Source organism: Mastigoproctus giganteus, chromosome 5 (genome assembly GCF_048544385.1).
Source record: "Mastigoproctus giganteus isolate SK-2022 chromosome 5, ASM4854438v1, whole genome shotgun sequence".
NCBI lineage: Eukaryota > Metazoa > Arthropoda > Arachnida > Uropygi > Thelyphonidae > Mastigoproctus > Mastigoproctus giganteus.
The window spans coordinates 35,362,744-35,375,249 of record NC_143579.1 but is presented as its reverse complement, the minus strand read 5'-3'; the positions used below and the strand labels follow the sequence as shown (position 1 = coordinate 35,375,249).

General features: G+C 39.6%; 1 protein-coding gene across 1 annotated transcript in view; it reads right to left on the bottom strand.

Moving 5' to 3' along the window:
- Nucleotides 1-12,506, bottom strand: part of LOC150085301 (uncharacterized) — a 200,458-nt gene that overhangs the window by 158,348 nt on the left and 29,604 nt on the right. The window contains exon 2 of the mRNA XM_090373138.1: nucleotides 3,320-3,382. Coding sequence (XP_090229264.1) covers nucleotides 3,320-3,382 — 63 coding nt within the window. The remainder of the gene's footprint in view (nucleotides 1-3,319; nucleotides 3,383-12,506) is intronic.

The following is a 12,506-nucleotide window of genomic DNA, read 5'->3' as shown; positions in this document are numbered from 1 at the left end:
AGCCTTAAACTTATTTAGGCTATCAACCTCCACTACAAGGGATGGAAGTCTGTTCCACCAACCAACCACCCGCTGGCTAAAGGCAAATTTCCGCACGTCTATCCTACATCTGTCTTTCCTCAATTTGAATTTATGACCTCTCAGGTGATTTTTCTGAGCTAGAGGAAGAATCCCATCAGCATTGAGCATGCTTAAACCATTCAAAGCTTTATACACCTCTATCAGATCAACTCGCTGGTGCCTAGTCTCCAGACACTGTAATTTGCAAAACTTAAGCCTTTGTTCGTAAGAGCACCCCTTTGTTCCATTCACTAATCTTGTTGCCCTTCTCTGTACTCGTTCCAGCAGCTCTACATCCTTCTTGAAATGAGGCCTCCAAACCTGTATACAGTACTCTAGGTGTGGCCTGACCATTGCCTTATACAATGGAATAATCACCTCCTTATCTCTGCTGGAAAAATTCCTGTATATCATTGACAATACTCCATGAGCTACTCTTGCAGCCCGTCTGCACAACCACCCCCAAGTCCCTTTCATTCTCTACCACTGTCAGTGTAGTACCACAGAGTTGATACGTTGCTCTGGGGTTGCTGTTTCCCATGTGTAGTACTTTACATTTGTCAATGTTAAACTTCATTGACAAATGTAAAGTACTACACATGGGAAACAGCAACCCCAGAGCAACGTATCAACTCTGTGAGTTGGACTAGGAAAGTTGGAAAAGAAGCTTCCTATATCTAAAATAAAGGTAATCCCTGTTGATTTATAATATAATAGAATATAGGAATTATCGAGCACTTAATAGCTCTCAATTATCAAATCTATTAAACAGTTTTTAATGTATGATTCTCAGGACGAACTGCTCCCGGTTTGCATGCTTATTTTTTCCACTAGTAACAATCTTCGGTTATTGGCATGTAGCCAGGAGTGGTTTTCTGATGGAACAAGAAGTATGCTGCAATTTCTGCTAGAATCAAAAGAATAGTCCAAGATTTTCAAAATCGTAATGTGATTGATTACCTTAGAGGCATTGCATACAACTTCGAGTTTTAAACAATAATAATGTGCATTTATTCTATGATTGATTACCTTTGATTTGATTACCTTTACCTTTGATTGATTCATTCTATTAAAACAAAATAAATTAGAATTAATAAAAAATTAGGTGTATTATTTACATTTCTATAGCCCATTCATTATCTACTGGGGGCAAAAGGTGGGAAACGAAATGCGGGGGGAAACTTTTCCAGATCCCGCTTTGAACTGTGTTCAAACGGCCTTGGAGGGCGATAATACTTTGGGAGATGGGACGAATTTGAGTGTACAGGACATATGTGAAGGTGTTAGCTTGTGTTTGTCCGGCTATGGACAAACTATGGTATTTGCAGGTGTGATGTATCAGCAGATCCGGGGTGTGGCTATGGGTTCACCTATTAGTGCAGTCATTGCTAATTTAGCAATGGAAGGATTTGAGGATAGGATGTTGAGTTCCTCTGGTCCACTACCCTTGCAGGTGTGGAAGAGGTATGTGGAAGATACGTTCACTATACTATGTACAGTGAACATAGTGTCCCATGTCCATATACTATGGACATGGGACAGAGGTTCTTAATTGGCTCAATAGTGGCTCCCCCTTTATAAAGTTTACCTCTGAGGTCGAGGGGCAGCACTCTGCCATTTTTGGATGTTTAGGTTTACAGGGTGGGCCGACAATTAAAAACAAGTGTTTAGGAAGGAGATGTGTGGTTCTGCTCAGACTAGAGGTCATAAGAAGAGTGTGGTTAAGGCTTTAATGAGTAGGGCTTGGTCGCACTGCTCTTCCTCAGAGTATAGGGAGGAAGAAATCAAGCGGGTCACGACCAACCTTATGAGATGTGGATACCCCCAGAACGTGATTGAAGGTTGTTGTGGACATGGTACTTGGAAGGAGGAGGGAGTACCTGGCTCCACTGTATACATTCCCTACTATCCAGGCTTGTTGTGGACATGGTACTTGGAAGGAGGAGGGAGTACCTGGCTCCACTGTATACATTCCCTACTATCCATTTTACGCTTGTACCAATTACGTTGTGCACAGCTTCCAGGTCTGAAGCTGCGCACGGTGATGGCAGCAATTAAAGACCTTGTTGTGGGAGTTGACAACAGTGGGGTTGTCTATAAAATTCAGTGCCCGTATTGTCGGGGATGTTACATGGGTGAGACTAAGCGCAGGTTACGCGATAGACTGGGAGAGCGTAGTAGGGCGCCTAGGTTGGCTAATGTCTCAGGGTCGGCCATGGCGGAACATGCCTGGGAAACTGGACATGGTATAACAGCCAAAGGAGCTGTAATTACAAATAAGGTAGAGGGTTTCTGGAACCGGAAGTGGCTGGAGAGCCTAACGATTTGTTCCTTGGGTGATCTTAGTTTGAATAGGGATAAGGGTTGTAGGATTAATGTAATGTTTGAGACCATTATCCTGGATAGGGATGAGGTTTAAGGTCGTACAGCCCCGTGGCCACTTCCGGTGCTAACAGATGGGATAAGGAGTATGCGCAGGTACCATAGTACATGCTGGGTCTGCTAGGAAGGCTCAGCACTTTATAATGAATTGTTGATGCAGCACTACTTATGTTGAGGAAGGCAGCAGATACTGCCAAAAGCTTCAGTTTTATAGTAGTATGTGTTTAACGATTTTAATCTATACTTTACAGTAGATTTTACCTATTTATTTTTTTTCATTTATTTTTATAAGGCTATAATTGGTCAGAGTTGGCAGCATTAATTATGGATCAACTTTTATTGTCTTTCCTTCACAGTACTACGTGCAAGAAATAAACAAATCATCACTGCATGTTCATCAATACATCATGCAACCATTACAAAAACTATTACTTTCACATCAGCTGCTTACATTATTTTGTCCACCCGCCTTCCCCATATATCCACAATATGCAAGATGCAGCTCACATATTGTGGGTGAACCATGGGTTTCTAAAGGTACCTTGACCCGATGCATGACTCTACTGTGTAATACCATTGAATATGCCACAAAATAAATGATATAGCCTAGGAAGCAGTGTGAGGAAATATGCTAAACAGAAAGAAATTGGTGTTTGAAAATTATTAACTCTGGCATCTGCAGTGCATTTTTTTTTAAAAGTGTGGCCAGCCTATTTCCTCTTTGCTGTTGTATGGTTGACTACCCTCTGAGAAATATTCAAAAAATGACAAATTTTTGATAATTTCTAGTTCATGTGTGCCAGATTTATAATGTCTTACTATAATTATAATCTATTATAATTTTCTTCAAAATTATAAATTTTTTTTCATTGCTTACTTTCTTCAGACTGAAGTTTATATGCCAGAACACCATCTTCTCTTACTAGCCATTCACGGCACACTATTGAAATAAAGAAAAATATCATGGTATGTATATATATATATATATATATATAGAATAACCATATTAAATAATTTGTATCTATGACATAGTAAAGCTATAATTTTGCATAAGGCTTACATTTTTACTTATTTAAAATGTCTGAAAACAGTTATGGCAAGCTCTCCCCACAAAATTTAAACATTATAATTACCAATTGAGATAAAGGTATTAGTATGTTGATAGTTGAAGGTTTAGAAGTAAATAATAAGCAAATAATAATAAATAATTAGTACTTGATGTTATTTCGTGTCTAAATTTGGATCTATCTTCCAGAGCATTGAATCATGGGTAACATGGTGGGTACTATTATTATTCATGAGGAAGGAAATTTTTTTCAAAATTGACATTAAACTTTTTAAAATTTTTAATCAATTTAATTGTTTTTTAAATTGTGTTCAATTAATTTTTTAATTGTTTTCAATTTATTCTTTACTGTAATCATTTTGCGTTAATGCTATTTTTGTTTTAATTTCTGGAGAGTATCATATCATATTGAGGTAAATTTCTCTTATTCTTCTATAAATAGTTATTATTGTTATTTAGTTTTTTTTAGGAGCATTAGCAACTAAGGCCATATTGCTCCGGGGATATGCGGTGGTCATTCCCTGACCTTTCCGCATCCTCCGTATTTGGTGGGCACGGGCTCGAACCCCGGTCTAATCAAGAAGTGTGTGCTATGCACTGCTGCTCCTGCCCACCTGGCTACGGAGGCGCCTATCTATCTATCTATCTATCTATCTGTAAATAGTGACATCAATGTAGAATGTATTGAACACCATAATTCTGGTTTATACTATAAAATTCTTCTATAAATATTCACGAATGTATACGTGTCAATTTCAAAATTACTATTTCTAACAAAAATCCATAAGAAGGTGAGTATAATAATCTGTTTTTAAAAATTGTGGCATCATCCAAAAAAGGATTATTAAAAATTAAGCATTCATATGAGATCAAAATGAGTTGGCACATTCATCAATTATAAGTTATATTTTACATTTTGAATGGGATATCAAACAGTGGTGCAATGAACACCAAGGTGAGTCAACTACTGATGCATGAACTTATTTACTTTATTTAGCATGCATTCTTCTTCATGTTCATTATTCAGTAACATTTATTTTGTTAGCACTGTCAAAGCATTCAAATAGTCAGATCTAGTAGCTGAACTGGGTATTAAATATTACTGTATTAGGTGTCTATTACTAATGCAATGGTTAGTTCTGTTTGTTTGTTATTTGGATTGTTATCAAGCCACCAGAAAAGGGGGAAATGCTTGCTTATTAAGAATCAATGAACAGCACTAGAGTTACTGTATTAAGCATGTCCAGTGAAACTCAAAAAATACCATAATGTTCCATGTATAACATTATTTTATAAAAGGAGAATCACCAAGATATTGCTGAATGGATCCAACACCTCTTCTTACAAAAGTTGGCAAAGGTATCCTTGTACAATACAGTAGTTAAAGCTAGCTTTCAGTCATTAAAGGTGCCTCCGTAGCCAGGTGGGCAGGAGTAGCAGTGCATAGCACATACTTCTTGATTAGACTGGGGTTTGAGCCCGTGACCCGCATAACCCCGGAGCAATTTGGCCTTAGTTGCTAATGCTCCTAAAAACCAAATAACAACAAACAAAACAGTCAATAAAGATTAACTTTTAAAGTGTCAATATTTACCAGAGGTGATAAAGAGTGAACATTCATTCATGAAATAATTTTGGCCGAAACTGTTATAACACACATATATACAGGGTGTTTCAGTTAAACGTTTCAGAACTCCTAAGAGGGGTAGGGTACATCCTGACAACTCGAAATCATATAGCAATGTGGGGTCGGAAATGCTTTCCTGAAGCGGTGTTGTACACAGAAGCACCATAAAGAAAAGAGACCGTAAGTGAGAAATCGTTTTAATAATACATGAAAAGAAGCAAAAGGTACATGGATTAAAGTAAGTGTTCGAAGTTTCTTCCACGGGCTACAATGCACGCCTCACATCTCCGACGCATGGACATCCGAACATTCTGGAATATTCCAGGCGAATTTCGAATTTCTTCGGCAGCTACTGCGATTCCTGCTGAAGTGTTGTTTTCCGATGAGGCATCCTTCACAAGGGAAGGAATTTTCAACACGCATAACGACCATATCTGGGCGGTCGAGAACCCGCATGCAATACAACGTCGTGCAGCACAGATTCGATTTTCGGTCAATGTATGGGCCGGTATTATGGGAGATCACCTCATCGGACCTTACCTGTTACCGTGTCGTCTAACCGGACCTATCTACTTGATCTTTCTGCAGCAAGTATTGCCACAACTTTTGAGAGATGAACAGATTTCTGCATCGACGCAACAGACAATGTGGTTCCAACACGATGGAGCCCCTGCCCATTATAGCGGAGATGTTCGTAACTACCTGGATGTCACATTTGGTCAACAGTGGATCGGACGTGGTGGTCCCGTGCGTTGGCCTGCTCGGTCACCCGACCTACCATGTCTTGATTTTTATTTCTGGGGTCATATGAAATCGCTAGTTTATGACACCCCTGTTGACAATGCTGAGGAGCTGGTTGCAAGAATCGCAGTAGCTGACGAAGAAATTCGAAATTCGCCTGGAGTATTCCAGAATGTTCGGATGTCCATGCGTCGGAGATGTGAGGCGTGCATTGTAGCCCGTGGAAGAAACTTCGAACACTTACTTTAATCCATGTACCTTTTGCTTCTTTTCATGTATTATTAAAACGATTTCTCACTTACGGTCTCTTTTCTTTATGGTGCTTCTGTGTACAACACCGCTTCAGGAAAGCATTCCCGACCCCACATTGCTATATGATTTCGAGTTGTCAGGATGTACCCTACCCCTCTTAGAAGTTCTGAAACGTTTAACTGAAACACCCTGTATATATATATATATACAGGGTGATTCACTACCAGCGCGACAAACTTGCAGGAGGTGTAGGGGGCACAAAGACGAATTGGAATCACATAGCATTGTAGGGTCCGAAATGCCCTCATCATGCGGTAGAGGACATTGAACGGGAGGTCGCGTGAACAGCGATCCCACTGGAAATCAGCATTTGTGAACTGTTTCTGTTGAAGAAACCAAGTAGCAAAAGTCCTCCGGAGTGGATAATCTGCAGGTTTCAATGATTGGACGCGTTGCAGATGGTATGAACTCATTTGGTTTGTTGACAGTATCCTCCATACAGTGGATTGGGAAATACCCAATCGTTGGCCTATCACTCGAGTACTCATACTTGAATTGCCTTCTGCAAGCCGTAGGACATTCTCCTCATTGTCTGGTGTCCTCGTCGTTCGCTTTCGATTCATGGTACCTCTCGTGAAACAACCAGTCTCACGTAACCTTCTGTGCACATGTGCGAAAATCGTATGATGAGGAGCACGCCTGTGCAGGAAACTTTCCTGGTACAAGCGCAGAGCGGCACGCCCATTACAGTCTGCAGCTCCACACGCGAGGTGCATGTTGGCCAGTTCAACGTTTGAATACTCGTCCATCCTACTGCCTCGGGAACCGGTTCACAAATGCTAACTTCCAGCGGGATTGCTGTTCACGCGACCTCCCGTTCAACGCCCTCTACCGCATAATGAAGGCATTTCGGACCCTGCAATGCCATGTGATTCCAATTCGTCTTTGTGCCCCTACACCTTCTGCAAGTTTGTCGCACTGGTGCTGAATCACCCTGTGTGTGTGTGTGTGTGTGTGTGTGTGTGTGTGTGTGTGTGTGTGTGTGTGTGTGTGTGTGTGTGTGTAGTTTGTGGGGAGAGGGTTGCACAGTTTTTTCTCTGCAAAAACTTGGGTTTTCCATCCAGGCAAGCCAATCATATAAAATACATGCAGATTACAGACATAATATTGTAAGTCTCATAGCAATTTCTTGAAAATGCAATTGAAGTATTAATACCAGAGTTGCACAAAAAATCTAATGTAGCAGAGAATCTGTTAAAAAAATAAGTATTTTGAGATGGTCTAAAGCAGTGGTTTTCAACCGGGGTGCTGCAACAACATTCTTGGGGTGCCATGTAATTTCGGTTTAAGTTATAGTTATTATTATTATTTTATTTATTTTTTTGAAATTTATACATTTATTTCATTATAAAAAGTTTTACAGTGTCCATTGTACTGTATCTTTTTAATTTTGTGGTGATCTACAGGGTGTCTCAAAAATATTGGTACAAACGTTTAGGGGAGGTAGGTAACATCTAAAGGAATGTGAATCGCATAGGAACCTATAACTGGAAACGTTAATGTAAGTCGGTAGACGGCACTCTTCATCAGTTCGCGAGAGGGAAAATTTCTGGTTTACTCATTCAAGCAGTAGTCGCCACATGAAGAGCATGCATCAATATATGAACTGTGAGCTGGCAGACATGCACCTAGTGTATGGATTAGCAGAGGGCAATGGAAGAGCCGCTCAACGAATTTATGGAGAATGCTTCCCAGACAGACATGTACCAGACCACTGTTTGTTTGGCGTGTGCATAAAAATTTGTGCGATTATGGGTCATTTAGAGGTAACAGGAGTAGTGTGTTGAATGCGGTCCAGAATAATCCTACTACCAGCACACGTGCTGTTGCCTCTGCCTTAGGAGTGTCTCGTTGCAGTGTACAGCGTGTCTAGCATGACGATTCCTTACACCCCTTTCATCTCTAAAGAGTTCAGTTACTGCTTCCCCAAGATCATCGTGCACGTGTGGCTTTTGCGCAGTGATTTCTCCAAGAAAGTGTTCAAGACTTGAATTTTCCAGCCTATGTTTTGTTCATGGATGAGGCTTATTTCACCCGGGAAGGCTTATTCAATCAGCAAAATGCTCATGTGTGGGCTCACGACAACCCACACGGTGTGCACCCCCATGCGGTACAACATCGCTTCACAATAAATGTGTGGGCAGGTATGGTCAGTGACTGCTTATTCATCCCATACCTGTTACCATCCCGGATGAACTCCGCTATCGATCTTTCTTGAACAAGTTCTACCAGGGTTACTTGACGATGTTCCAGCAAATGTGAGAGACAACATTTGGTTTCAACATGTTGGGGTGCCTGCCCATTATGGAAGGTGTGTTCGTGACCATTTGAACAGGAGTTTTGGGCGTCACTGGATTGGTCGTGGTGGACCTGTTGCCTGGCCCCATGCTCACCTGATTTATCGAGCCTTGATTTCTTTCTGCGGGAGCCCTCAAATCTATCGTGTATGAATCGCCTGTGGAGACGGAAATGGATCTCGTGATGAGACTTGTCTGTGCTGCTGCTACTGTCAAAGAAACTCCAGGTGTGTTTGACTGTTCCGCCAATCCATGCTGCGTCGGTGTCATGCATGCATCGCATCTCATGCTGGAACCTTCGAGCATCTGTTGTAACACCATGAAATGCATCCATCTCATACTCCATTTGTTAATATTATGTCAAATAAATGTTTGCCACTAATTACTGTCTTGTGTCATTTCTGCTTCTTGTGGCTCTGCTACTATTTTCCCGTGACGTTTCCGGTTATGGGTTCCTATGCGATTCAATTTCCTTTAGATGTTACCTACCTTCCGTAAATATTTTTACCAATATTTTTGAGACACCCTGTACAATTGATCTTTATTTAGTACCTCTATATAACGAATAAAATTATTATACAGGTATATATTAAAAGGTCGAAAACCACTGTGTTAGGTATTTCTTTTGGCCTAGGGGTGCCATGAAAAAATTATTGGGACACTAAGGGCGTCGTGAACTGAGAAAGTTTGGGAACCTCTGGTCTAAAGGAATGCTTGGTTATTTAAAGGGAAATTGGAAAAAGAAAATTTGTCAAGACCCATCAAGGGCATTTAATGGAGATAAAATAAATTTTCATTTTTAATCCAAAGAGAAACAATGTTCTGGTGTCCAAAGGCGATAAGAACACATATATTAGCAGGTTAGCAGTAATGAAAAGGAATGTCTTACTGTATTAGTCACTGGCAGTGGAAGCAAGAAAAAGGCACCTCTACAGGTGATTTATGAATATGAAAGGATACCACAAGACAGTGTTAAATTTTGTTCTGGAACTCTGGTAGGTCTGAAAGTGGAAGCACAACAGGTGCACTGTTTTTGGAATTTTCATCACTGGTTAATGCAAGAAAAAATAACTTTACCTGCCATTTTTCTTATTTAAGTTTATAGATTAGCAAATTCAGTTAAAGCTAATGGGATAATTCCTGCAGAACATTTCCCAAATGCTACACACTTGTTTTTCATTCATTACAAGATGGCTGGAGAATAAAAATACATCACTGTTGAGTTAACAAAAACTGCATTTCCATTCTGAAAAAGTAGACTTCCTCAACATTATTAGTTGAAGTTCTAGAAGAAAGAATGGAACCAATTACAGTTTTACAATGGCTTTTGCATGTAGACTTGTACATGGAATGTAAATGCTAGACTTAAACTGGCAAAGCAAGATGACTGTTGAATCCTGTTATCAAAAAAACAAGAAAGCTGTAACAAACTGCATAGTGAAGAAAACTACGTGTATTTAGATTTCTCACCAGTACACTTTGAATGATATAACTATAAAAAAAAAAAAATGAATCAGGTGGGAGAACATTTCAGCATTACAAAAAAAAAATTAGTATTAGTAGTGGAAAATGATGCAAGAAAGCAAGCTGATACAGTGAGCTAGTTATTAATAGACATTGCTCTTTGTGGACTAACATTATTAGCAGATGCCTATGTATGGTCTGAGGATGAGTTCCGGCAAGGTTACAGTAACATTGTGACTTAGTTAATAGCTAAAAAAAAAACAATCTTATTATTCATGTGGTATAAGAGAGGTCATTATACAAATCTAGATTCCATGTTATTAGTGCTGCCCCCCACCAGGTTTCAGTGATGAGCCCATTATTGTTTTCTGTATTTATTAATGATAGTGATAAAGGTATATCAGCCTTAATGTCTAAATTTGCAGATGATACAAAGGTTAGCAGAGTGGTTAATGACAGTAATCAAGGTAAGTTACTGCAACAAGATCTAGAAATATTAGGCAGATGGGCTGAGAAATGGCAGTTGAAGTTTAACATTGACAAATGCAATGTATTGAATGTGGGTAGCAGAAATCTCTGATTAACATACCAACTATGTGTAACTACGCCCAGGGTAGAGGAAAATGAAAAAGACCTGGGGATAATGGTACAGTCAGATATGAAATACTCTGAGCACTGCAGAAAGGTGCCAAAACAGCTCATGGGATTTTGTCAATGATATTAGGAACTTTGCTAGCAAGGATGAGAAGGTAATTATTTCATTGTACAAGGCAATGGTTAGGCTGCATGAGTACTGCATACAGGTCTGGAGGTCTAATTTTAGGAAGGATGTGGATGTGCTGGAACATGCAGAGAAGAGCAATGAGATTGGTGAAGAGAACAAAAGGATGATCTTACCCAAAAAGGTCTCACTTCTGCAAATTGCAGCATCTGGAGACTAGGCACCTGTGAGGTGATTGGAATGAGGTGTTTAAGGCTTTGAATGGATTGAGCAAGCTCAGTGCTGATAGCATTCATCCTCCTGCTCAGACTGCACACATGAATTTGCATAAATTCAAATTGAGGAAGGATGATTGCAGGATAGATGTGGGGAAGTTTCCCTTCATTCAGCAGGTGGTTGATTGCTGGAAAAAAAAATTTCAATCTGTTGTTGTGGAAGTGGGTAGTCTGAATAAATTCAAGGTGAAACTAGATAAACTATTGAAGAGGAAGGGCAAGCAATGTGGGAAGTTTTTTTGGTATTTTTTTTTGCTGATGCTTCACAAGCTTCCTTTTTTTGCATCATTTGCCACTACTAATACCAATCATCTCCATATTATAAAATAAATCAAGCTTTATATATGTAAACACAAATGTTTTGTTTAACTGCACAGAAAAACTGCATTGAAGATGAAGATTTTTACTGTAAACAAGCTCAACCGCCAACTCTCCAGAACTGATGGAGTTGTTTAAAGCCCTGACTGGATTGAGTAAGCTGAATGTTAATGGTATTCTTTCCCTTGCTGAGATCACACACATTAAGGGGCATAAATATGCAGATGTGCAGAAAATTGTAAGATAGATGTGTTTGCCTTGAGCCAGCGGGTGGTTGATTGCTGGAATAGGCTTCTATCTGGTATTGTGGAAGAGGATGGGTTGGGTAAATTCAATGAAGAACTAAACAAATTCTTGTTTGGAGGGTACAGATGAATAAATTGGTTTTTTTTGGTTTTTTTTTTGCTGATGCTATATAAACTTGCTTTCTTCAATCATTTGCCATTACTATTAATACTACTACATCATGGAGCAGTGCCACAATAACCTCTCTCAGGCTTCTAGACTCCATTCAAAAAAGGGCAGTTAGGTTAATTAATGAGCCAACCCTAACAAGTCTCTCACTGATGTTCTATTTCCTGCAGGCCTTTTTTATAGATACTTCCATAGGCACTTCTTCTGATTTGGCTTCTCTAATTCTCCCTCTCTCTTCCAAACCAGTCCGAACACGTGCCAACCAGTCAGCATCCCCTTACTGTCCAACTTCGAACTCATAGAGCCAACTTTTCTTCTTCCACATTTATTCCTTCAACCTTCCTTTTTTGGAAAACCTTCCCTTTACATAAAATAAGGAAGTAATTATCCATTTGTACAAGGCAAGGATCAGGCCACACCTTGAGTACTGTATACAGGTCTTCATTTTAGGTAGAGCTGCTGGAATGAGTACAGAGAAGGGCAACAAGATTGGTGAGGGAAACAAAAGGTTTCTCTTATCAAGAAAGGCTTAAGTTCTGCAAATTTCAGCATCTGGAAACTAGACACCTGCGAGATGATCTGATTCTTCTTGCTCAGATTACATACCTGAGGGATCATAAATTCAAACTGAGGAAAGACAGTTGTAGAACAGATGTGCGGAAATTTGTCTTAGCCAGCTTGATTGCTGGAAAAAATTTCCATCTGTCATTGTGGAAGTTGATAGCTTAAATAAATTCAAAGAAGAACTGGACAAACTTTTGCAGTAAATGAATTTGTAAAATGGGACGGTGTTTTTTTTTTGGCTGATGTTGTATAAGCTTGCTTTCTT